This window comes from Ambystoma mexicanum, chromosome 5q (assembly GCF_040938575.1).
Source record: "Ambystoma mexicanum isolate Mex_15411 chromosome 5q, UKY_AmexF1_1, whole genome shotgun sequence".
NCBI lineage: Eukaryota > Metazoa > Chordata > Amphibia > Caudata > Ambystomatidae > Ambystoma > Ambystoma mexicanum.
This window is the reverse complement of record NC_090933.1, coordinates 122,664,950-122,691,914: the sequence shown is the minus strand read 5'-3', so window position 1 is coordinate 122,691,914 and position 26,965 is coordinate 122,664,950. Positions and strand designations below refer to the sequence as shown.

The window sequence follows — 26,965 nt, the reverse complement described above, 5'->3', positions numbered from 1 at the left end:
CAGCACAGCTGTGGTGATTACTGTCATAGATATGGAATACGTCGGAGGAGCCAATCCCCTCGAATGGGTATATGTGAAACTGATCCCTGGGAAAAAGTTTCCAGGTAGGCAGGGTTTTTCCCTGCATCCCAAAAAGCCTTCCCCCACATATTCTAGGATAGGTGCTAATTACTATTCAAACTGCAGTCCTAGAATATTTGGGGGAAGTGCTTGATTTTTGTGGGAGTGCAAATCTGGGGAAATGTCGCCTCCTGGTGACTTTTTCCCAGGCAGCTTTATCACTGGATACCATGAGAATGCAATATTGGTATGAAACTGTGTATGAAACTGTGTGGAATGATGTATTTAGAAAATATTGCTCAGATGTTGATTGCCACTGACATCAAATCATAAAAGCCAAAGATTTGTTCTTATTGTGTTATGCTATATAAAAAGTTTTTTTTATATCGTGTCAGTCACCATCATAGTGGTCTAATAGCGCCGAGGCTTGTCCAAAAAGTGGCTACTACAGGAGAATCCAGATGTTGGCCTGAGCAGGAATGCGATAGGGCATCAGAGGAGAGATGTGTGAAGGTAAGAGCAGGGATGGAAGGTGGCCCTGGAGGTTGTGATACTTTGCATGTATGTAGTGTAAGTGAAGAGTGATCAACTCATACCACAGATCAGAAAAAGGGTAATGTTAATGTTAAAGGACATTTGTACCACGCACTATCACCACCGGAGTGGTCCCCTGGCGCTCTGGCGGTTCTGAAAGAGGTGGGGGAGGTTGGGTTAGTGGGAGGAAGCAGGAAAAGTGCAAGAGAGCAGTGATGCGCTGTTGGCGGCCTCAGCCCGGTGGGTCCGTTGGCTGGGCCTGGGGTGTTTGCGGCCGGTAGTCGTCGTGTACTGTTGTGCGAGTCTATGTGTCTTTTTTGTTGTTGTTGTTGCAGTGTAGTGAAGTTTGTGCGGTTTGTTATGCAGTAGGTTTCGGTTGTGTTGGTTTGGAATGTGAGAGGTGTATGCAGAGGGGAAATTGTTAGTGGAGTTGGTTAGTTAGCATCTCCATCCTGAATTGAGGCGCTGGGCTTGTGTAGTCTCCCCTGATGCGCCTGTCCTGATTTGGGTCCCTCTGAGATTCAAGGTTCCTTACTCCTCTTGTCCCCGCCTCTATCAGGCTCTCTCATAGCCCCTCCTGTCCTCCCTTCACCTGTCAATGTCAATAAGTCCGGTTGTGTGCTAATTGCCAATGTCTCAGCAATTCCACAACACTGTGGTACCTGGTGGTAATTAAGGGGCGGGTGGGGTAGTTGACTCTGTCTCCGTGCATGTCGCCTGAGTTCCAGTCTATCCGGTGTCACACGTCCGGGTGCCTTGGGAGCTTCCCCATTATTTCTGTGGCTGTCCGTGTCCTTTCCAGTTTCGTCAACCTTTTCTCTGTTTCGGTTTTCAGCTTGGGTCAGTGGTGTTGAAGAGCTGGTGTTTAGTGATTTCCTGAATTTTAGGTGATCATCTGTGTTTCTTATTTCTTTTGGGATGTTGTTCCAAGTTTTTGTGGCTAAGTGGTAGAAGGAGGTGCCTCCAAGTTTTTTCTTAAGGTATGGTTTGATTTCCAGGCAGACTTCGTTGCTTGATCGGAGGGTTCTTGTCGGTTTGTAGATTGTTATTTTCTTTTGTAGGAATTCTGCTCCTTGTCCACTGATTGCCCTGTGCATTATGCACATTGTTTTGAAGGTGATGCGATGTTTAACTGGGAGCCAGTGTAGTGTTTTTAGGGCTGGGGTGATGTGGTCTCTTCTGGATAGTTTGAGGAGTAGTCTTGCTGCTGCATTTTGGATCTGTTGCAGTTTCTTCAAGAGTTGTTCTGGTATTCCGAGGTAGAGGCTGTTTGCATAGTCGATTATTGACATGATTAGGGCGACGATAGTGAGTGTTTTGTGCGTGAAGGAGAGGAAAGGTAGAATTCTTCTTGCCGTGTGGAGGAGGAAAAAACATTTCTTCATGGTTGCATTTATTTGTGGTTCTAAGGTTAGGGTGTTGTCCATTAGGACTCCCAGATTTTTTACTACCTTCGATGATGTTGGTGCATTTCCCATTTCTGTAGGCCACGGGATGGTGGTTTCGTTTCCTTGGTCTTTGGATACGATCATGATTTCTGTCTTTCCTGGTTTGATTTTCAGGTTGCTGGCATTCATCCAAATGAAGACTTCTTTTAGGCAGTCGATTAGGGTTGAGTGATCGGTGTCTTTGATTTTGTAGATGATTTGAGTATCATCTGAATAGTTGTAGCATGTAATGTTGTATTTTTTGAAGATTCTGATGACCGGAGTCTGGTAGATGTTGAAATATAGTGGAGATAGTGAGGATCCTTGTGGCACTCCACAGTCCTCATTTTTTCGAATAAATACCCTACGTTGGTAGGATTTTCCCCCCTATTTCATTATCTGCACTTGTTTCTATTTTAACTCTTTGAAGCTGTCCATGCCATGCTATGATTTGTAAAACCTCTCTCCTCTGATGATTCAGGTCTTCTGTTGCACTTCTTAAATGTATCCCTTGCCTATGTAATCTTTCATGATCAATTAAAGCTGGCTCTTATTTCTCATTTGCTGAAAAAGAACCTCTTTGTGTCCCACTGTTTTGAGTAAATACAGTTCAATTTCGAGTTCACATTTTCTTGGGTAAAGCCATGGCAAGGCACCCGCCTCTCAATGGTTGGCTCGAATCGAGCAGTACCCACCCTTCACTCTTATCAGTCAGGATTCAGGGCCCAACACTGAGCTGAAGCAGCTTCCCTCCAGGTTGTCGATGGCATCCGGAGATCCGCTGATGGTGATGATGTTTGCTACTTACTCGTGCTTCTCGACCTTTCAGTGTATTTTGATACTGTGGACCATGAAGCACTCCTTGCTAATGTATCTGCATGCATGGGATTGGGGAGGGACTTTTTAATTGGTTTCATTCCTGATTTTCTGGCAGGTCTCAGTCTGTCCAGGTGGGATCTTTTCAACCCAGCCCACATCTCGGCCTTGCCCCTCAGGGGAACATCCTACCCCCATCTGTTCAATCTCTATAAGTGGCATAGAGGCGGGGTGGATCCTAAGTTACAATCCCTGCCTCACCCTTCCTCTCCACCGTGCAAATACTCCAGCATTTGTACCAGCTGCTTTTCACACCAACAAAAAGCAGGCGGATGCCATAGAATTCCATTGTAAACAATGCCTGTAAGAATACATGGCAGGCAGCGTTTAGTCATTTTACATGGCAAAATGCAAAATGGTGGCGTACAACCATGCATGTCATCTTTTTAAACTGTACTTTTTCACCTCGTCATGAAAATGTTGAAAAGTTTGCAAAGGGGAGCTGTGTACGTCAAAATGCAAACATAACAGGTCTCCTCCACTAAATATATGGTGAACTCGAAAATAAGCCCCATTATGATTTTGCTTTTCAGGTTCTCTTTCCCTCTGGCCCACTTCCATACTTACACAGTCAACCGTAGACTCAGCTGTAATGGAAAGTACAAGCTAGTGTGGCTCTGAGATTTTGCACCCTGGTGGTTGTGTTGGAAGAAAATAGACAATTCCACACAAATAAATGTCTTCCACGCTTTAAACGCATGCTAGAGCACGTATTAATCTCTCACTCACCACAGACACTTCAGTTGCACATGAAGAAGCACTTACACCAACCTAGCAGGGGCTCATCACTGTTCGCCTTACTTCCACAACAAGACCTCACGCTCGATCCACTAACTGCGAGATCTCACACATCCAAACAGAAAGACGCGTTATCTCCCTCTTCCTGTTCTACTCAGGATTCCTCCGCCAGGGCTTTTCCTGCTCCTCCTTTACCCTCTCCATAATGTCTCTCCACCACGCCCCACCTCCACAGACTCAGGTCGAGTTATCCCTGGGGTGCACCCCAAATCCACTCTCTGACTAGCCTTGCAGCTGGTAGACCACTACGGCCATTATAAAGGACTGATTTCATATTTACATTTGCCAACCCAGAAAAGCAACGTGGGAAACAGATGGCATTGAGAAGGGCCATGTATGGCATGGAGATCATCGAGAACACTGGGGCCAATAGGTGGCCCTGAGGCACCGTGCAAGGCATGTGGGCTAGCAAAAGAGACACGGAAAACTCGTGCACTGCATTGGAGGGCCATGGAATTCACTGCGGGGAATCACATGTGATATTTGAACATCATGGATGGTAATGGAAAGACCATGGCATGAGTGACATTCGTGGAGGTTATGCATGACATTCTGGATTGCGAAACATGGGGAACATGTTTAGGGAGCATGCAGGACATAAAGCGGTTCCTGCATGGCATTACGGCACGGCATGCCTCACAAAGCCAGCACATGACAGTGAATTATATTATAATGCTACGGCAATATTGTTCAAAAAGCACCACACGCACACACGGGCTATTCATCAAACCCGTAGAGTGGCCTTGTCTGCATTGGCCTTCAGGAAGGAAATGTGTACAGAAAGACCCATCGATAATTAGAGATGGGGGAGCCAGAGATTTCATGGGTAGGGCTGAGTCTGGGGTCAGGCCTGGCTCTAGGAGCCCACCACGGGCTGAGCCTGGGAAATGGCTGCACAAAATGACTCCTGGGGGGGAGGGGGATGTGTCAGGGTCAAAAAAGAAGGTGACAAACCATCAATACTACCATGGAGCAATGGTATGGCAAGAGACAGTAAAATATGAAAAGAGTGAGTCTTTTCAGTGTCACTCTTTTGAATCTATTTTGCTGCAAACTCTGTGTCTGGAAAAGTGTATTTTAAAAAGTGCAGCATGGGGCATCCTATTTATCTGTGGGGGCAGTGCCACACAGTGCCTGGGGGTGCAGAGGTTATCTAACTTCTGCTTATCAAACGTGAGAAGGCCAGCCACTGCTAGCGAGAGTGCGCAGGCGGCATGGGCCTGACTCAGTTCAGGGAGCTCGATGCATAATGGCCCTAAACATTTCCTTAATCACTCCCCAGATGCATTTCCAGCCCCTCTGCTCCTTGATCTTAGCATGCCTTTGTTTATATTTCCTGCGAGGCAAACTGCCCTTTATTTGCAGTGCTGTGGCGGGGCCTGATTTCTGCAGCCTTCTCCCATCTTAAACTCTGTCAGACAAGCTGCAAAGTGCCCTGAAACTGACTCGACCCTGTCAAGCACCAAGAACACCTATAAGCACGAAGTGCATCGTGGTTCTGTCCCTCTGGCCAGTATCCGAATGCCCCTAGTGACATTTTATGACCCACTGCTCCTTTTGTGCAGAAACCAAGTATCTTTGGACTGTTCCGATTAATTACTTTACCAACTACCCTTCTGTTAGTATCCCGAGTGCACCCCGTCTCCTTCTTTGAAACTGTCATCTGCATTCTTTTACAGGGTGGGTTGTATTTCACAGTTTCCTAGAAATGTCTGTTGTGATAAAAAATAAAGTAGATATTTATATACCACCCTGACTGGATAGTCCCTTTGATCATTGGGTAATAATTGTATTTTCGCTGTGGTGCAACTAACCAACGATCCATGTAATTTCAGAGATAAGCCTGCTGTGGTGCAACTAACCAACGATCCATGTAATTTCAGAGATAAGCCTGCTGTGGTGCAACTAACCAACGATCCATGTAATTTCAGAGATAAGCCTGCTGTTCCATCCACGTTACCAAAATTGGACAAGGAGGTTTATAATTTGCTTGTGTTTCCAATCTGTTCGGATCCCTTTTAGTGTACTAGAGGTGTGGCGCTGATTGATAGTTTAGAAACCGATATTAATCCCTGGACCACTGGTGCCCCAGAAGTTGATTCGCCACAGAGTGTCAGTGTGATCATGTAGGTAGAGTTTAGGAGAACCCTTGTACAATGCAAGGGATTGATAGTTCTCAGTGTGATCCCCTGGGTAGAGTTTAAGGGAGTCATTATGCAATGCAAGGGATCGATGGGTGTCAGTGTGATCATGTGGGTAGAGTTTAGGCGACCCCTCCTGCAATTCAAGGGATTGAAAGGTGAAAAGTGGCAATGATCTTTAATTCTTTTCCCGGTGATGTGTGTGGGGGTGGGTGGCCATGGTGGTCTTACTGGTCTTGGAATCTGCAGCATCCTGGAGCCTCTGTATTATGATAAGAAGACATGCAGTGCCACACCTAGCTATCAAAGCATAGGGTAGTCTAAGGAGCACAGTTCCAGTGCTGGCAGAGCACTCACTGACTGTGGAGAGGTCAGATACGTGAACAGTCATGGGCAGAGGCGTCGCTAGGGGAAACTGGGGGGCTAAAGCCCTGGGTCTTTTGGTTGAAGCCCTGGATAGAAGCTCAGGACCTACAATCAAAAGGCTAGCTAGCCCAGAGTCCCGACCTTAGCGTAGCCCCAGATCTTTTCCAGACCTAGCAACACCCCGGCATGGCAGGGACTGGAAATAGCCATAATGGTATTATCTGATCACTCCGGTCTGTGCACCAATAGCCTGTCAGGGCTTCAAGAAGAAAACCGTAACCTTATGGCGGACCATGAACATCACCAACAAGATCATCTGGTGTGGTGGGTGGTGACGGCCGAAAGCCCAGAGAGCAACCAGGGGAACTAAAAGGAGGAGCAGGGGAACGGTGCCCTTGGCATAGAGCAGGGGTCCGCATCCTTTGACTATCCAGATGTTCCAGACTACAACATCCTTCAGAATTAGCCAGCAGAGTCAATGGTGAGGGATCATGGGAGCCGCATTCCAAAACATCTGACGGGCCACAGGTTGCAGACGCTTCGCCTACTGTATACATTGAAAATACACCCGCTGTCCACAGTCCCATAGATTCCGGAAGCATCGCTCCTCAACTAACACTGAAAAACATGTCTCACGGTGGCCAGAAAAGCTGTTTCTGTTTCCCCGAAGACCCTCCTAACAACATTTACAGTCATCATTAATTTATTATTGTATTTATGCGGAAATAATGGCTTTGATCTCTGAGACAGTGCAGAACAAATAATGCATGCTAGATGGCTGGAATGCACCATCATAAAGAGGGATGGGAATAGGTTTCAGACTAAATATTTAGGAAACCTTTGAGCTGCGTGGGTGTTTTTGTTTTAATAAATGGCTTGAGGAACAGCCCTGCAGAATCTGTGCGCGTGGATCTGTGAGCTGGGGTGGGGGATGGGTTGTGGTCAAATCAAAGCGCACACTGCTGTGTTTTTAAAAGTGTGGGGGCACGCAAGGGAAATAGTTATGTGAAGGGAGAGGAAATACTTCAGTGACCAGTGAAACCTCAAAACAGGTAAACATTCCAGCAGCATTTTGATATGCAGACACCACCTGCAGCACTTGACACATGTGCTGCATGCATGCACTGTCGTCAGTGTGTGTCAAGGGGGATTGTGGTAGGAGCAAAGGCAGTGAAGACATGTGGGGCCGATTCACAGATTGTTTTTCAACAGGATTGCGCTATTATAAAATGCTTGTGTGAATCAGGCCCTTAGACTAGTATATCAAGGACATATGGAGCTGAATGCACACGACAGTGCCATTAGACCGCTTGGTGCTTGAATGCAAACCTATTAGTAGCGTTATAACACCTTTGAATGTTCATATTTGCCAAAAAATGTAATAGCAGCATCAAGTTTTTATATAGCGCTACAAACCCACAGGTATCCAAGTGCTGAAATAACAGTTGATATTATTGTCACACAGCGTTGTGCTCAACTTATCGACATCGATAGGATAAAAGCCTGAGTTGGCTCTGCTGGGATTTGAACCTGCATAAGCAGGCTGGGCAAAGATGTCAGAACGAGCGCTCTGCTCGCTGTGCTATCTGGCCGGCTCTCTGAGCCTTTCTTTAGGGATTATCAGTGTACTTTCATGGCAATGCATAGTCAATAACAAAACAAAAAACAAGATGTTTGAAGGAATAACCACCAAAATGCTGCACAGTTCTCCTCTGAAAAGAGGTACTAACAGCAACCTCAGACACATGTTTCTGCCTTTGTGGGCATCAGTAATGGGGCGTAGCTGAGGTGTGACATCTCTTTAGGCACAGAGAGCAAGCGGCCCATGCTGGGCTACACTTACTTAATTAGAGTGAAACATGTTATGTTATGTAAATATAATTTGTAAAGCGCAACCTACACCAAAAAAGCATCACAGCGCTCAAAAAAACTGGAAGAAAGGAGAGCAAAGAGAAAAGAACATTCTACAACAGAAACGTTTTCAGATGGCAATGGAACAATACATGATTTTCAATAGCTGTGAGAGAAGTGGGGAGTTTGTTCCATAATAGAGCAGCAGCCACAGAGAAAGCCCGGCTCCCAATTCTGGAGCGATAAAAACGTCGAACTTGAACCAAAAATGCATTTTGGTTTAAATAGAGGGAAACCTGATGTGCTTCAGCACTTGTCAAAGGTGAGCGAGCCTGTCTGCTGAGAGCAAACATTGCCAAATAGCCTGTTCTTTGAGAGTCTACTACCAACTATGATTTAGCTCTCTGCAACTTTTATGGAGGCGAAATACTAATTTGCATGTCAATCTGGTCCCACCCACAAGGACAGTCCAGCCAAGAAATGCTACGAGATTCTCTGAACAAGAGCACCAACTGCATTACTGACTGGGGTGAGGTGTGGCTGGGGTGCTGTGTCTCTACCATCGAAGAAGCTACTTCAGCTTCCGGTCATTCTCGGTAGAGGGATGGAACCTGCACATGGGTTAGTCTCTCCTCTGGTACGGTGCAGTGTGCCAACACCTGAGTGTAGACCCATGTGAATGGGCAGCATTCCCTGGAATATATCATTTGTTCTTGTTCATTTTCATTAGAGGGGGCTCACCCTTTTGGCAAATGATGTATTGGTTGCATTTAAGACGGATATATGTGTGTTCCTGACCTCTGCCACACCTGCCTCCTGGATAGCCTACACCGCTGTCTAAGGGACTGATGTTACGCAGGGTAAGCTCTCTAACTGGTAGGTGGGTTCTGGAAAAACATAATTTAGGGTCTCTGAAATACTTCAAACAAATGGTACTGCTGGGAATCTTTGACTTTACTCGGAATAGTATGGGATTAAAGGGCATTAAATAATTCAAAACTGGTCTGAGCATTGGAGAGGCTATTGTTTCATTCATTTTTTTCCAGGTATTAGTACAACATAGTGACATGCCAATTAATGGCATGGCTCCAAATATACATTTTAAATCCAGGTTAGAGGGAAAGAGGTTAAGCATCAGTGCCAGGGTGGGCCAGTGGGAGATACTGCAATTCCTCTCATCGTGGTTATAGCTGCAACTTTTTGAATTTACCACCCCTGATTTCTGCCTTTCAAAGAAATGAATAGGGTCAGACTGTATCGATGAAGTATATAGGCCTTCTGTTACCTCACCTCCTAAAAGAAAATGCTAACATGCACTGTCATATTCATAAATGGAACTTTTATGTAACATTTTGTAGCCAGTTTACAATGCATAAAAGATGAACCAAAGGTTGGTAGATACATCATTTTCATGCGAATTTGGAGCAAACCTGTATGACCGTGATAAAAAGAGCTCTGTTTCTGAGACCCCGAACTATGTCCAATTTACCCGAGACTCAGGGTCCATCTCTAAGCGCTCCAGGACATGATTATGGCCATAACATGGGAGTTTCCTTCAATGCGTATTGGGAGCTGAAGGCCATGTGAAGGTGGCTATGAATAAAGGATCTCCAATCATGCAAATATTTCTATACACGTATACACACGCTTAGTAACATAGAGCATGCAGTTCCCTTCTGCGGGTGCACAGGCATGTATCACTGACATCTCATGAGCACAGTATAGCAAGCCACATGCGTCTCTGCATTTCAAAGCATGCCATTCAAAGGTAGTGCACAGGGTGTGGTGCAGGCAAGAGGAGGCTGCACAGGATGCTGGTCAATGTTCACCATAGTAAAGGCCAGTTACCTGGGGCCAAAGGTCTCTGGGAAGCATTAGTGAGAGAGAGGGTATTTAACATTGTCTGTTAGATGCTGGTATTACATTGTATTGTTTATTTATATAGCGCCTATACACAGGCAAGTGTTTAAAAGCGCTCAAGGATGGGGGGGGGCAGTGGGTGAATAAACAACAGTCATTCAGAGACCTTGACCTTCTAAATGATACAAGCCGGCAAAGAGCAGGAATAAGTGCAAATAAAACATAAAACAGTGGAGATAACTCTTTCATGTCTGACGACAGTCCTTAGTTTTTCAATGTGCCTTACACAAATAGGGTAAAGAAGGGGGCGGTGGGGGTGCAGGGTAGAACAGACAGGCTATTTTACTATGCAATTTGCATACAATTACATAAAGCCGCGATATAAAACAGTGGAAGGGGGGAGGGGAGCAGACTCATTGGAAAGGCAGACTACTGGGCAACATATGCTCTGAGTAGATTAGCAGAATTAATGTATAAGGGAATGGACAAATAGGGAGGGGGTGAGAGGGTGGGTGGGTGGTTAAACACCGAAGGAGGGACAGAAAAGAAAAGACACATTCATATTCATGATGCACCTGTCCCAACGGTACCAGAATTAAAATGCTGCACAGTGAGCCATGAGCCTGTGTGCAGGGGGATGGTAGGTGTGCAGCTAGAGCATCGCAAGACTCCTGCCGCAAACTTGTCACCTGCGCCAGTCTATGCGCAAACGGAAACTGCCCATGACCTAATTGAAATCGAGAGTGCGTGCTGCGCAAACCAGGAGCTGATGTCTGATAAAATGCACTACTATTGCCATTACACAGCAACCCATGCATGCACCTTTGGTTTCAACGAAGTCGCAGACAGTCTTCTTTTGTGCACACAAAGATGCTAACCAGGGCTCTGCGGCTGGCAGCTTGTTATGCGCTGCCCACAAACCTACACGGCCCTATTTCGCTAGTTATTCTGTACTTCGAGAATTGGGCAGCGTTATGTACTTCTTTTCCGGTTCCCTTCAGTGAAACATGTTTTTTTTAAATACCGTCTGATATGAGACCAGAAAAGCATCGCCTAGACGATATGGAAACGTTTCTTGGACCAGCACATCTGCAAACTGCTGCCATGCACCCTTACAAAGGATTATAAGAAGCATCAGTGAAACTGCGTAGGGATGGCCTCCCTGAACATACCAGCCCGAGAACTCTGACACAGTCTAATGCCAGCCCAGACAAGCATGGGGAAGACCATGAACTCTGACGCATTCTAATGCCAGCCCGAGACAAGCATAGGGAAGACCTTGAACTCTGGCGCAGTCTAATGCCAGCCCGAGACAAGCATAGAAAAGACCCTGAACTCTGACGCAGTCTAATGCCAGCCCGAGACAAGCATAGAAAAGACCTTGAACTCTGACGCAGTCTAATGCCAGCCCGAGACAAGCATACGGAAGACCCTGAACTCTGACGCAGTCAAATGCCAGCCCGAGACAAGCAAAGGGAAGACCCTGAACTCTGACGCAGTCTAATGCCAGCCCGAGACAAGAATACGGAAGACCCTGAACTCTGACGCAGTCTAATGCCAGCCCGAGACAAGCATAGAAAAGACCCTGAACTCTGATGCAGTCTAATGCCAGCCCGAGACAAGCATAGAAAAGACCCTGAACTCTGACGCAGTCTAATGCCAGCCCAGACAAGCATGGGGAAGACCATGAACTCTGACGCAGTCTAATGCCAGCCCAGACAAACATGGGGAAGACCATGAACTCTGACGCAGTCTAATGCCAGCCCGAGACAAGCATACGGAAGACCCTGAACTCTGACGCAGTCTAATGCCAGCCCGAGACAAGCATACGGAAGACCCTGAACTCTGACGCAGTCAAATGCCAGCCCGAGACAAGCAAAGGGAAGACCCTGAACTCTGACGCAGTCTAATGCCAGCCCGAGACAAGAATACGGAAGACCCTGAACTCTGACGCAGTCTAATGCCAGCCCGAGACAAGCATAGAAAAGACCCTGAACTCTGATGCAGTCTAATGCCAGCCCGAGACAAGCATAGAAAAGACCCTGAACTCTGACGCAGTCTAATGCCAGCCCAGACAAGCATGGGGAAGACCATGAACTCTGACGCAGTCTAATGCCAGCCCAGACAAACATGGGGAAGACCATGAACTCTGACGCAGTCTAATGCCAGCCCGAGACAAGCATACGGAAGACCCTGAACTCTGACGCAGTCTAATGCCAGCCCGAGACAAGCAGACGGAAGACCCTGAACTCTGACGCAGTCAAATGCCAGCCCGAGACAAGCAAAGGGAAGACCCTGAACTCTGACGCAGTCTAATGCCAGCCCGAGACAAGCAAAGGGAAGACCCTGAACTCTGACGCAGTCTAATGCCAGCCCGAGACAAGCATACGGAAGACCCTGAACTCTGACGCAGTCTAATGCCAGCCCGAGACAAGCATAGGGAAGATCTTGAACTCTGACACAGTCTAATGCCAGCCTGAGACAAACATAGGGAAGACCCTGAACTCTGACGCAGTCTAATGCCAGCCCGAGACAAGCATAGGGAAGACCCTGAACTCTGACGAAGTATAATGCCAGCCCGAGACAAGCATACGGAAGACCCTGACCTCTGACGCAGTCTAATGCCAGCCCAAGAGAAGGATACGGAAGACCCTGAACTCTGACGCAGTCCGAGACATGCATAGGGAAGACCCTGAACTCTGACGCAGGGAAGACCAGGCCGGCTGCCTCCTGAACCATAATGCGGGAGCCTGGGGAATACTGATTGCAACCCCTTTCTGTTCCGACTTTTACAATAGCAATAAGAAGTTCTTTGCAGGATTACAGTCTGAACGGATGTCAGCAAGGTAAGAGCCAATGGAGGTCATTTTCCCGGAAGTGGATATTGCACGGAGTGGACTGGCTCTGTTTTCACTTTCAGCCAAAATTTTCCATAATTTCTGAGGTGATGTTAAAAAAAAAGTGTAAAACATGGTGGTTACGAGTTTCACACTTGTTTGCACTATGTTTCTGAAAGGTGTAAATGCAATCGTTGATTGCAGGAGGCATTAACAATAAAGTCCAATGTAATGCGCCTACCTTTACCACAAACAAGCGTGTTCCATTGGAATTGACTGATTTACTGCCAGCATGGACATAACGAACATCTCATGCTGGCGGTAAACCGGACGGATTTTCCAGGGAGATTGCGTAAACTGGCAACATGTTCAATTTATGCAGATTCAGAAATCCGCCAGCCAAATGATTGAGAATCCTGCAGACTGAAAAAAAGTGGCGGTAGACGATTTCCGTTATCTACAAAAAGAAGTTACCAAAAAGTGCCAACCACACATGGGTATCCTGTCTAATAGTCAGAAATTACTATGATCCTCAAAAAAATACAATTTTTATTAGTTGAACCAAAGTTCATTAAAAAACATCATTAAAAATGATCATATCACATCACATAAAATAATCTGGTCTGAAACCCACACAAGTGAAAACAGCTTAAATCAAGTTTAAGATTCAATTCAGTGTCTAGTCAAACCCATGTGGTTTAGTCACACTAAGTTTCCTTAACTCATGATGTCATTCTGATTATTGCACATTTTGATTTATCAGATTCCCAACTTGTACAAGTTTCTGTCCCATTCACACAACAATGTAGGACATTCTTCAGGGGCAAGTAGTGTCTTGTGTCGATTCTGTTCAAGATGCAACCATATTATCAAATTTCCGTCTTCTTTGAAAAGACGATGTACCTTATGTGTCTGAATTAGGGGAAGGACGATTTCTATCTCCAATGCGTCTTGCTCAAAGACTCGTAGTCCCTTCCCATCCGGACCCTCACTAAATGGGATATCTTCTTTACTTTAGTAGCCAAGTGGAAGTATGGTCAATAGAATGGCGGCGATGGAAGAACCCGGTGACGAAACCGCTGCTCACCTGGCGCCAAGTTGGACGTGCCGTTGCTGAGGGGCGCCTCCTAGCACTCCCGTGATTTCTCGCAGTACCCCTCAGGGAAGAGCCAGGGCAGGGATCAGGCAGCAGGGTGGGTGTGCAGTAAAGAGCCCGCGCTGTCCTCTCTCTCACTTGCTGCACGTAGCTCTTCCCAGGGTAATCTCGTCACGTGACCCCACCTCCCCGTCTCCAGCCCTCCAGCTCCGACTGCTCGGCTTTTGAATGGGGCTGGAGACGGGGAGGTGGGGTCACGTGACGAGATTACCCTGGGAAGAGCTACGTGCAGCCAGTGAGAGAGAGGACAGCGCGGGCTCTTTACTGCACACCCACCCTGCTGCCTGATCCCTGCCCTGGCTCTTCCCTGAGGGGTACTGCGAGAAATCACGGGAGTGCTAGGAGGCGCCCCTCAGCAACGGCACGTCCAACTTGGCGCCAGGTGAGCAGCGGTTTCGTCACCGGGTTCTTCCATCGCCGCCATTCTATTGACCATACTTCCACTTGGCTACTAAAGTAAAGAAGATATCCCATTTAGTGAGGGTCCGGATGGGAAGGGACTACGAGTCTTTGAGCAAGACGCATTGGAGATAGAAATCGTCCTTTCCCCTAATTCAGACACATAAGGTACATCGTCTTTTCAAAGAAGACGGAAATTTGATAATATGGTTGCATCTTGAACAGAATCGACACAAGACACTACTTGCCCCTGAAGAATGTCCTACATTGTTGTGTGAATGGGACAGAAACTTGTACAAGTTGGGAATCTGATAAATCAAAATGTGCAATAATCAGAATGACATCATGAGTTAAGGAAACTTAGTGTGACTAAACCACATGGGTTTGACTAGACACTGAATTGAATCTTAAACTTGATTTAAGCTGTTTTCACTTGTGTGGGTTTCAGACCAGATTATTTTATGTGATGTGATATGATAATTTTTAATGATGTTTTTTAATGAACTTTGGTTCAACTAATAAAAATTGTATTTTTTTGAGGATCATAGTAATTTCTGACTATTAGACAGGATACCCATGTGTGGTTGGCACTTTTTGGTAACTTCTTTTTGTAGATAACAGATATTGCTCCACGGAGTAAGAAGTTTGCATATCCCCACCTGTGGCTTAGAGCCGTGTTGAGAATAAGGTAGACGATTTCCACCACATTTCCCGATCTTTGAGACCTCCAAAATGACCCCAATATCATAAGTCAGTCGGCATCCAACCTCCCGAGGCATAGCAAGACCAAGAGCGCTAAGGGAATGTAACTTGATAAGCACTGGTTCATTCAAGACTCAAGTACTGCAGCCCCTTTGTCTTTCGAAACCTTTCGCTGCCGCTCCAAACGTTCCCCTATCCTGAACATTACCAGGTAGGGGAGTGGTTAATATGAAGGTTGAACATTTTTAGTTCCTACCTATGTTAGACCCAATTACGTTTCTACTGAAACAATGGTATAGGATGGGAATCGTGACAATTGTTAGGTCGTAGCAGTTCAGGAACAATATTTCTCCGAAGTTCTGGGTCTGCTGCATAAGGGAGCAGCCATCCTGGATTGTAGCTGTACATGGTGGCTGCTCGAAAGTTACCCACCCCCCTCCCGCCCGCCATCTTTAAACTTGTATTCAATGATAGCACAGGCACAGAGGAAGACACTGGGCATGAAAGCAATGTCTGGAAACCAGGAAATCACTGGTGAAGGTAACTTTATTTAAGGATGAGGTGGCTTGAGCAAGCTGCAGATAAGATATCTGGACAAAGTTTCAAGAGGCTCGCCAGGGAGATTTATGTACAGATTACAACATGTGTCGTAGGAAGATAAAAAGGAGAAATATCACTCCCATAATAGAGAAAACGTACAGTATTGGAAAGACAGTTTTAGGATTTGGTAATTAATATTCTTTTAAGTTTTGTGGACAATACAGGGAGTAAAAAAAGCCATTAAAATAAAACAAATTCTCTAGAAAGGGAACAGACGAAATTTAACAAGAAAGCAAAAGACAGTCATCGGAAAAGGGCAAGGGTTTTTATTTTATTTTTTTAAATTTTTTTTTACACATCCAGCAATTCAAGTTGTTGCCAAAAAAAAGTATGATGCATCAACTTCATTTAATTACTTCAAGTGATCAGATGCAACATTAACTGGGCTATTCAAATCTGGCGAGGGCCCGCTAAATTGTAATTTATTTCCTTTAAGTGCGGTTACTTCAAAATGGTTATCCTCTAGCCTGAATACCAGGTCAGGAAACTATTCAATCCAAATTCAGATCAATAGCAATAACCCAGAAAGCATCTAGACGGGGCAGCTTTTGTTCTGTGCCCATTTCCAGAAACGGAGTGGCAAGAACCAAGTAATGGTTACATTGATACTCAAGGCCTCATTTAGAGGTCAAAAGGAGGAAGTTAAAACGCAGACATGAGATTATTGCAAATTTTATGCCATCCTTCAATGAATGGGAAAGTCGGTAAAATGAGTGGTATTTTCATATCCGAACTTTTGAGTGCATTTGTGACAACACCTGCTATGGACTTTGTTCCTGCATGAAGGACACCACTACCATGGAAGCAGCACTGGCGGTACAGCAGCACGACTCAAGCGGACAGGATAGCAACAAGTAACAAAAGCTGCGCAGCGTAATGAGATAATGCAGCCCAGTAATATAAAAGACACACCCTGGAGTATAAAACGCAGTAAATGGCCCCACCTCTAATAATGTCCACATGTATGCCTGGTGTGAGAAATTTCTGTGTAAACTGATAGGATTAACAGGACCTAGGGACAGAGGTACAGGAGCAAGTGGACAGCTACTGCCAGGGTACATGAATCCCAGCCAAGATAGCCACCAAAGTAGAGAAAGTAAAGGACACATGTACCATCAGCGGTGCTTTAAGTGGGCCAGAGCCAGCCAGGGCCGGGCCCAGGCAGTCTCCAAAAAGTGGGGCTGAGCCGGGCCAATCCCAAGTCTGGGTGCCATACGTCCACGAGTAGCAATGTTTCCTAGGTTTAGTAGGGGGCAATAATACTGGAAGAGGGGGCAGCACTGACAAGACAGGTTTATTACATACAAAGAACAACATTTACAGTTCTCAAAATTGATATTTTTGGAAGGATGAACACACACTGCGTGGAAGGCTTATCGTGCACATTGGATATAACAATGTACAGGATTGGAGGGGATGGGCAGAGTCTGGGCGGCACAGCAATAGGATTGGCCAGCTCGGCACGTCTTCAAGTGAGCAGAAGGGCTGTTTTAGGATGGTTTCTAAGCCTTCTACCGTGGGGTTGGACTTAATGTCAGAGCGGAATGCGTTCCAGTGGGTGAGCAGTGTAAAGGAATACAAACAGGAAGAAGCCGTGGGATGCATGCAACACAAAGGATGAGGAGATCTGCAGAGGCGGTGAATGGCATGTGATGGACTTGGTGGGACAGAGTGGCATATTGACTGATTTGCAGACTTAAAATAGAAAAAGAGGGCGGAATTGATATATACACAGCCAACCTCCACTCAATTGTGCACAGAGGTGGGAGAGAATTGTAAAACGGTAGAAGAGGGTGGAGGTGGAAAAGTCCCATGAGGAGGCTAGAGTAGTAATCCAGCCCGCTGAGAACAAGGATGGAGTCCTGGCAAAGTGGAAGGTGAGGCGTGGGGCAATTTCCCAGATTATGAGGAAGTTAATCCTGGCAGTCATGGAGGTAGAAATCATTTTTGATGTTTTAGATCTCTGTCAAAGAGAACCTAACGTTGTGGGTCTTTGGGGATTCGGATGGGTTGACGGGATGAAGGAAAAAGGTGGGGGAAGTATGGGTAAGGCAGTTGAAGCTGGGATACATGTCCTTGCTTTTAGAGGGCTTTAGCTTTACAGAGCAAAGTGCAATCCATTTGTGTATGGCACTCATGCCACTAGTGATGCGAAATGTTAGTTCTGGGGTAAATGAATGGCCGAAGAAGAGGGTTTTGTTGTTGTCAGGAAAGAGATTTTATATATTTATTTTTTCTTTTTTTTTAATGAGCATTTGTAAGGTGCTTTATGCAACCAAATTGTGTTTCAAAGCACCACAAGGCTAATGGGAAGGGAACAGGGGAAATAATATCAATGGCAAAAACAGTAAACATACAGTTGTGATCCTTCTAGGGTATGTGGCATTCGAGCGTGTAAGTGCATTGAGGAGAAGTTCAAGGGCAAGGGGATGGAAGTAAGAGCAGGGGAGTGGACAAGTGCTGGAAGGGGGCCCGGGAGGGACATGCTAAGTGGAGCCAAGGAGGAGAACCTCAGGCTAAGTGCCAGTGCAGGCGACTCTCAAGGGTGGGATGTTGAGTCACCGAGCAGGGACCCGTTGGCAGTGCAGTGGGAGAGGGTGTTGATAATGACTGGGAGGAAGGGCCTGGGATCCTGTGGAATTCATGAGGATCAGGCCGCCGGCATAGCAGCAGTGGGGTGATTAGCAGGGAAGGGGAAGCAGAAAAGAGGTGGAGAAGAGCAGAGGTTTGAGCAGTTTCTGGAACTTAAGGAGGTCCGGCTCAAGTCTGAGAGGGGAAGGGAGCTGTTCCAAAGGGAGGCACCAGCCGAGGAGAGTGACCTGCCTCCACTCTCTACTTGAAGAAATGTTTGACAGTCAGAGAGTTGGAGTTAGAGGAACGAAGGGCGATGATGTGAGAACCCCAAATATAATGATTCCATAACAGATCAGCCATGTGAGCATAGAGGACTCCTTTATTCCTTTGAGACAAATTAATAATAAAACAATGATTCCATTGTCAACATGTATGTAGGATTTATGCAGATGCCTTTTAAATGATTATCTATCACCTTCCACCCCCCACTTGTAACCCCCCCCCTGTGGTTACAGTATTGTTTTTGTCATTATGATGAAATATTACCACCAACACCGACTATTTTAATTGATTTCTTAGCAGCTACTCACATGACTTCCTGTTTGCCCGTGAGCGCTTCCTTTCTCTAGGCACAGCTCGCTGACTTGGCACTTGGGTTGCAGACTTCACAATGCGATCCATGATCTCGTCCGCTGCATCATCTGTTGCATTGGGCGAGTCATCGTTCCCAGTATTCCATGACCCAATCCGACCTGAAGTAAGTACAAATAAAATCATGAAAAGGCCTGCAATCTCATAAAACAGTACAACCAACAATTTGTCTCTTAATTATACTACCCATCCTCAGCGACTGCTGTGCACTGCCTCAAATCGGGATGACCGTCCACGCAAAATCACTGTATCCTTAAATTCCTTCTTCTTGTTGACACATCAGTCTGTGGGCTGGCTCCCACCCCAGTACCTCAATAGTTTATCTCTCATGATTTGCCCCCTCACAATCAGAGATTTTACACCCTCCATGCACTACTCCCCACTTTGACCCCATCAGCCTACTTGTTCCTGAAAACTGGAAATTCCTACCATAGATCCAGTCCTTTCCCACCCTGCCTGGCTTCAAGACAGCACTGGAAAGGCAATTAATTTGCCTGGAAGGAGCACAAGAGCTGTCTAGTGATATCATACCTAAACGGAGGATAGCACAGGGGCAACACACTGGTCTTGGAAGCAAGACCATGCAGAGCAACAGAGGTTTGAATCCCGGATCCACACTTAGAAACCAAACTCGGGTACGGTATTAGATGCATTATAAAAAAACAAATAAATTAAATACCTAATCCCGCATCTGGGGGCTTTCCTTTCTGCATAGTTGTGAATTTCACAACGTATACATTTATATGAAAGTGCTGAATTGTTAATCCTATAATGTAACTATTTGCAACCATCCTGTCTTAGTTTCCCAACACCACCTTACTGCACTTGTTCTATGCCAGTGCTTTCTTCCTTCCTGACTTTTTGTTCTACGATTCTCCATGCACCACACTGTAAATCAATATTTACAGAACATTCTCTTCCAACCTCACCCTACACCGACCCAATCAATTTCTAATGTGCTCCACCTCGACGAGCAATGACCTCAATAACAAATGCACTCTTTGATGACCACCCAGCAACCCCCACTTAATTCTATTTCTGGCCCACATTTCTCACTTGGAGAGTCCTTGTGACTTCCCTGTAAACCTGCAATTCCGTAATGGTGCCCAAATAAAGTTGTTTTTCCTAAAGGTTTCCAACACAACAAACACAGGGCCTAATTCGTGGAACATTTTCCTATAGGATTGCGCCATTATAAAACACTTCCATGAATCAGGCCAACAGTGTCTGTTGTCTATAGTGCAGTTACAAAACACTTGCTTGGTCACACTGTCCATTCTGATTAGTTGCCTTTTACCCGTTTTTCTCTGTGATGAACAATTGTTTGCCCTGTTCTGTGTTGCAACGACGTTTGCTTTTTAAACATGTCAGTGAATACTTTTTCCATTCGAGTGCTATCTTAATCTGATACTCTGTGCTAGTTTTTTCATCTGAGCCTTGGTGCTGGCCCCTCCGGAGCCAGAGCACTTTCCAAGAGGCACACTATCAAAACCCTGATGCTATGCACTGCCCCCATATGTACGCCTGTGTACGGTCCCCAAACTGAGCCTACAAATAGCTCCCATCTCAGTTTGGTTTCACAGCAAGTATCCTCACCACTTCATTATTGCTTCATTATTGCTATCACTGAAGCCACGAGGTATCAGTAATGCAGTGTCTAGGGAAACGTGTATGTTTCAACAACACCTTAAAAGCATTGCAAGGAAGGGTTCCATGTAATAATGTCCCTGCAAAAATATCTCCTGACAAAAAAGTCGCTGTTTTTCTTTTTTTTTTTTTACAAGCGGAGCAGGGGACATCCCTTCAACCCGTTCTCATAAATAATGTCACCATATATAATGTTGCTAATAACTTTTCCCAGCGACATTTTGTATGGGGACATTATGCATGGGGACACTATTAACTGATACCCAAGAAAGTGCAGTTACTGGAGAAGGATCAGGCTCAAACATTTTTGTCAGCCTGGGTGGTATTACAGCACGAGTTCTGTGGGACGAATCGGGTGGTTAAGTCCCAGAGCCTGCGTTAATAGGCCAGAGTGAAGGAAGGGACTTTAACGAGAGGCCCTGGGCTGTTGCACACGGCATGACCCTCCAAACTGAGTGGAGCGGCATGGAGGTGCAGTGACGTCAAACTCCCTTCAGGTAAGTGGAAGTTGGGAAGTATGGGGATAAAGAAGAGTGGACAGCAAGGGGAGGCAGAAAAATGGTGGGGCGGTTGCAAGCAGCTGTCAGCTCGTTCAAAACACAGGCTTATATCATGAGTTTCAGCCTGCGTTCCGAGCAACCTGCTGCACCTGTCCAGGATGTTACTAGTTCTTAAGGCTTGAAATTTGAACTCTAAATGCCTATATAGCCTAACGCACTATAAAATTAGGAAACAGGAAGAGGGATTGGATTTTGGTACAGGGCCCGAGAAGCAGTGATAATTAAGTTTGTGGAAAAGTTTGCGACACATTCTGAGGATTACCCCCAATGTATCGCTTACTAAAGGTGCCCTTTCATAATTGTCTCATCCATTGTCTCACCTAAAAGCCAATTCATGGTGCACTTCACTCCTGGAGCGCCTATGCACTTTGGCTCCAAGTCTAAAAGAGGAATTGCACATTCTGACGAAATTGCCATAATGGTCCTTTTTTTTTAAATTAAACACTATTGTTTCCCCTTTGACTATAAATTGAGGGATTCCCCCATGCCTCCTTAACACCCTCCTCACACCCTCCCCTTGTCCTCTTACCTATGTCTTTTATTGTCATTTTATTTTTTGCTTTCCCCCTTTTTTTTTAACCCTATTCTCTTTGTTATGTCTTTGTCAGAAGGATTGGGTCAATATGAATGGACACGCTAATTTCTCTCCACGGGGAGTTTATTTGTTGCTTGCATTGGAGCGTGTCACTCAGTACTTTGAAACGTTAGCTTCTCTCTCCTCCCTGTACATGTTTTGCCTTATCCAGTTTGCTATTTCCTTCACCTGGATTTGCATCCCAATAGGACTTTTTTATGACTTCTCACCTCACATACTTTCACTTTTCCTCCTTTATTTTGTCCTCTCTTCCGGTTTTCCCCTCTCCAACCTATTACATTCATACCTGGTCGTGGCAGTGGCTGCAGGCCCCGAAATGTGCCGCCATCCTTTCTGGGGTTATAACTGGCCCCTTAGCCTTGTCTCATGGCCCGGCTTGGAATCAATGTTCGCCTTACTTACCCTCGTCCTAAAATGTCTTGCTGTCCCTCCACATGGCTCTCCAATGTGCTGCAGGTCCTGACATTTTCAGCTATCCCTCCTTGAGGTTGCCACTGCCCCCCCCTTGCACTATGCCACTGCCTCGCTTCAACTCATCATTTGCCTTCTCTGGGTACTGTTTCTTTGCCACTTCTTCAACCTGTTAGAAGGTCCCATTTTCCCCATCCAAACACTTGTCTGTTCGCTGTTCACATATGGTTTGTCAAATTTGCTCCACAATGTATTTCTGTATATTTGTTCCCATTCCCAAGATATTCAAACTATATTTGATGCACGTGGTCCTATATCTTTCCCTGGTCTGCAGAACATTTAACGCACATGGTTCTATGCTTTCCCTGTCAAGGACTGCACATGATGTGCACATTCGTTGGCTACTAGACGATTGTCGCTCTCTTCTCTACATTTTCTGTTCTCTCTGCTTGCAAAAGTAACCCTTCAGCCAATCAATTCATCATAGACTGGTAAGGTGACAGCATGTTAAGAGCCTCGCTGTGACATAGAGAGGGCCTACATTAAATTCACATTTATTTTGTGTACTAAACATACCGTCCGGATCCTGCTGAATTGGTAGAAGGTAATATTCCTACCGGGGATGGCAGAGAAGAAACAGCTCTAGATTTAGGAGAAAAGCAGTGCATGGCTGAAATTACTCCACTCTAATGCACCACCAGCATCAGATGTCAAACACCAAATAGACTGTGGATGTCCTTGAATATAGGAGATTATACATGTTTTCTCCTGAACATTTTTCAATTACTTCTACTTCAGAAAATGATTATCTCAAGCACTGGTTACTTTAGTCCTAACAGGGAGGCATTCTGCATTTCCGTGTTAAACAGCCGCTGGAGCCGGGAATAAGAATTACCAAAAATGGGGGTCACTTTCTCAGGCTTCGGATCACAAAATAGTTGTTAAGATCAGGGACAAAGGGTTATTCCCGGTTTAGCACTCTGGCAGATTTTTTGAGTTTTTGCAGGCAGGCTGGTGGCAATCCATTTCCACCTGTATTCACACTCTGACTGCATGCTGGCGGAAGACCATTTGATTTCTATGGAATTTGTCTGCTTTTCACACCTGCTAGAAAATGGTGGATTCCATAGAATTAAATTGCAAATTTCTCCAACCATGCAGGTATATTGCAGGAGGCATTTACACTAATCTGTACTATGAGGTGCAAAATTAATGTGTGTAAACCCTTTTTGGCTAGGGTTTCCACACATTTTTGGCACTTTGTAATGTGAAGGAAGAAAATTGAACAGAGGGAACAGAAGTTAATTTAAGTGCACTTGTCGACAATCTGCTCCATGCAACACAAACGTACAAGAAAATCACCTGGAAAGGTGCTGACTCAACTTCATTCAACATTTCCTTAGAAGTTGTGGGATTCAAGATGCTTACCTCTGCTAGCTCTGCTCCGGGAGCGGACTCCTAACACTGTTGGGCTCTCTCCGCTCGAGGATGTCGTCTTCAGTACCGCCTTCATGTTCTCGTGCTCCGCGGCGTCTTCTGCATACTGCAGTCCCTCCTGCTGTGGCTGAGGCAGGGGGTCACTCGGTGGCTGAGGGCTAGTGGAACTGCTTGAGAACTTTCCACTCTGGAAAAAAAATGGTTTCACTTTTTCAAGAGATGATAATGTTTCTTTTTGTGTAAAAAAGAAATGAACATCATAAAGCTTATGCATGCATATATTTAACGAGATGAAACATTGAGAAAACTGCACTAAAGACAAACTGACATTGAACAGATACATTACTGAGGCATCTAGAAAGTGGATACTGGCTGAGGGAAAAGGCACGACTTCAACAGAGTCTGCACACGAGGACCACGCCGACCGGTGCGTAATGTGGTAGCACTTGGCAGAATGGTGACAATAAACACACTATTTTAAAAAAGAAAGAATGTGCTGGAAACCCCCTAAAGACACCTGAACTGGAAATCTAGACAGACCACTGTTAAAAATACCCTCCTTTTTACACTTTCTAAAATTTGTGTTGAGAAGGTGGACAGTGTCAGGCATCAAAAGCGTAACCACAACATCCGTCACAACTAGTCCATACCACAGATTGGAATAGAATATACCTTATGTTTCGGGGACATATGTTGGTAATTTTTAGGAAAACTATTGGCATATGATGCGGAGCCCACTGAGAGGGGCCACTTCCCCACAGTGCCAGATTTTAAGGTTCTTTAATAATGCAGGTAATTATTAAAATCCTACTAATGCTTGACCGACTTTCCATGCTGTATGATCTCCTTAATTCTAGTCACCATTGTACATGGTTCTGTAATATGGCATTGCAATTTTTATTTACTATAGTTTCGTTATAAGGTCCATGTAAGTTATTGCTCAATTACCGTGTGTTTTTTTTATGACAAAGCATTGTTTTAGATATCTGAAATAGAATTCCAAGGTCTACACACATGATAAGTTTACCTTGCATGTATAGCGTTTAACTTACTACAGTTTAGTTTGGAATGTATTACCATGTTTGTGTTACTTTCTCAATACTTAATTAACTGAAAGTTAACAGTGATTATCTAGGGATGTCCATAATTGCACACATACTTTCAGGGGTTCATTGGCCACCAACTTGCTATGCAGGTAAGATTCAACAGTTTGGGATTCTGGATATCTGAATCATAGATACTTGATACTTTAATATTTGAAATGCTGCCAAATGAATCATTGTTCCTGTAAGTTACTGGAGAAGACATGGCATGCTTACTTGCTACTGTACTAATGTTTATTCCCCTAAAATTCTTCTTGGGAAAGAATGACCAAAGTTAGGGGAATAAGTACAGTTTAACTCTGATCTGGGCATGCTAGTAAAGCTCAACATGACATTAAAGGCAGGGTTATATATTGGTATAGATAGGTAATAAGGTGGTCTTGTTTTGTCATAAAGTGTATTTACAATACTATTTTTTTGGCGGTGGAATGCAGAAAGGTCCATGCTGCCTGCCATGAATACCAGGTACTCCTGGTGAAAAATCTCTCCTTTTATCTTGGCAATCAGGGCCCTTTGGATGGCTGCCACTCAAAGGGGCAATTGGATTTTGTAACAAATGCTGTAAAGTGATGCAAAATGCCAAACAGAAAGCTAAATCCTGGTTGGCCGCTTGGTGAATTGCCGGGGGTTTCACTGTGCTGTTGAGCCACATGCACTCTTTTGTATTTATATGAGAGGAAAGCGGTGAGACGACTGCTCTTCCTACCCAAAGCTGGACAATCTCTTCTATTGTTTTGTGTGGCGTATTTGACTCCAGCAAACGAGAATGATCTTGCCACCACTACCTGCAGTTAAGTAGACGTGTGACACTGCTCACTAATGCGTAGGAAACACCTGCTTTCCCTTTTGATAGCTTTCAATATCCTCTGTTCAGAGGGGTAAGAGATGGAGCTATGGGCTGGTAGAGGACTGTAAGATGGAGGATTGCGCTCACCTACTGGCCAGGAAGAATAAGTCCTTAGTCAATGTAAAATGGCTGTTTTTCCCTCCCTATAACTGGGGGCCAGAACCAATGTACAGTTGCAGTATTGGTCTGGCTAAGGGGGCAGTGTCAGATCGTTTTGGACTAGATTTTACATCTGGGGCTTGAGCTCCAATTAATAAATATTTGGGAGTGTCCTCTTACTCACTGCTTTATGAATAATTCTGGGAACCAAAGGGGAACAGGCCCAGAAAGTTAGAATCTGTTCAGGTTCATCATTTTTTTACTTCTGTCTTCCAAGACACTCATCACTCTGTTTAAAGTATAAGTTATGTGGATTTGCGATATATGTTTTGGCATTGAAATCAACCTACATGATCTCTGACCCCTCGCCTGTTTATGGTCCGGCTACATGTCATTAGGTTATTGCACAGGTGGCTGTCAGATGCTGGGAAAGGCGAATTGAAAATTCATAGAGAAGAGGAATTAATTCTGTGTAAGGAGAATATCGGTGCCTGAAGTGCGGCAGACATCATCTTTACTTTACTTTAGCTTATTTCTAAGGAACAACCAAAGTGGCCCGGAGGCATATGGGCGGTGACAAAGGCGAGCGTGTTAAGGGAGAAAGTAGAGAGGGCCTAACTCAGTAAATTATCTGAAAAGGTGTGTTTTTAACCTGTTTCTTGAAACACTCCAAGTATGGACAATTTCTTAGCTCGAGGGGCAAGGTATTGCATTTGATAGGGGCAGCCACCCAAAAGCCCACTTTTTTACCAGTTCTAGAGAAACCTTCAGAATGTGCAAAATATTTGCATAATTTGAGCAGAGAGTGCGAACTTCAGGTTTGGTTTTAGGTCTACAGGCTATATACGCAGGGTAAAGCCCTGCTAGTGCCTTGTAAGTAATGGTGAGTAACCTGAAATCTATCCTAGAGGCAATGGGAAGCCAATGCAGACTTCTGCGCACCTCCGACACATGAGCATACTTCCACATTCCCATAATCGCTCTGATAGTACTGTTTTGTACTACATGAAGTTTAGAAAGCTCTCTTTTTCCCACCTAGCTTGAAGAGAGCTGCAATAGTCTATTTTCGGAAATGATAGCTCGGGCTACCGTTTCGCAGCCCTTTTGGGAGAGAAATGGGCGAATGTGCAAAAGGAGCCGTATGCACTAGGCCAATGCTGAGACAAGGCTATTCAGCTAGGCTGTCATATTAAGTGACTGATCAAAAATCACTCCCGCTATTTTAGTTTTCTCTTTAGCAGGGATAACATGATTTGCGATGCAGAAGGAATCATAATCCACTTTTAGCTTAAGGAGTCTAGGTCTGGAACCAACAAGCATAAGTTCAGTTTTTTCGTGGTTCAAGGCCAACCCACTCATGTCCATCCATTCATGCATTAGATTATACATTTCCAGCACGGTTATGGTGTCTTTCTCATAACTGCCTCATAATGG

General features: G+C 45.1%; 1 protein-coding gene across 6 annotated transcripts in view; it reads right to left on the bottom strand.

The window, feature by feature from the left end:
- Positions 1–26,965, bottom strand: part of FHOD3 (formin homology 2 domain containing 3) — a 1,524,242-nt gene that overhangs the window by 17,608 nt on the left and 1,479,669 nt on the right. For all 6 annotated transcript variants that reach the window (XM_069620636.1, XM_069620637.1, XM_069620638.1 and 3 more), the window contains 2 exons: positions 23,474–23,669; positions 18,772–18,933 (listed from right to left, as the gene is read on the bottom strand). In XM_069620636.1, the coding sequence (XP_069476737.1) occupies positions 18,772–18,933; positions 23,474–23,669 (358 nt within the window). The remainder of the gene's footprint in view (positions 1–18,771; positions 18,934–23,473; positions 23,670–26,965) is intronic.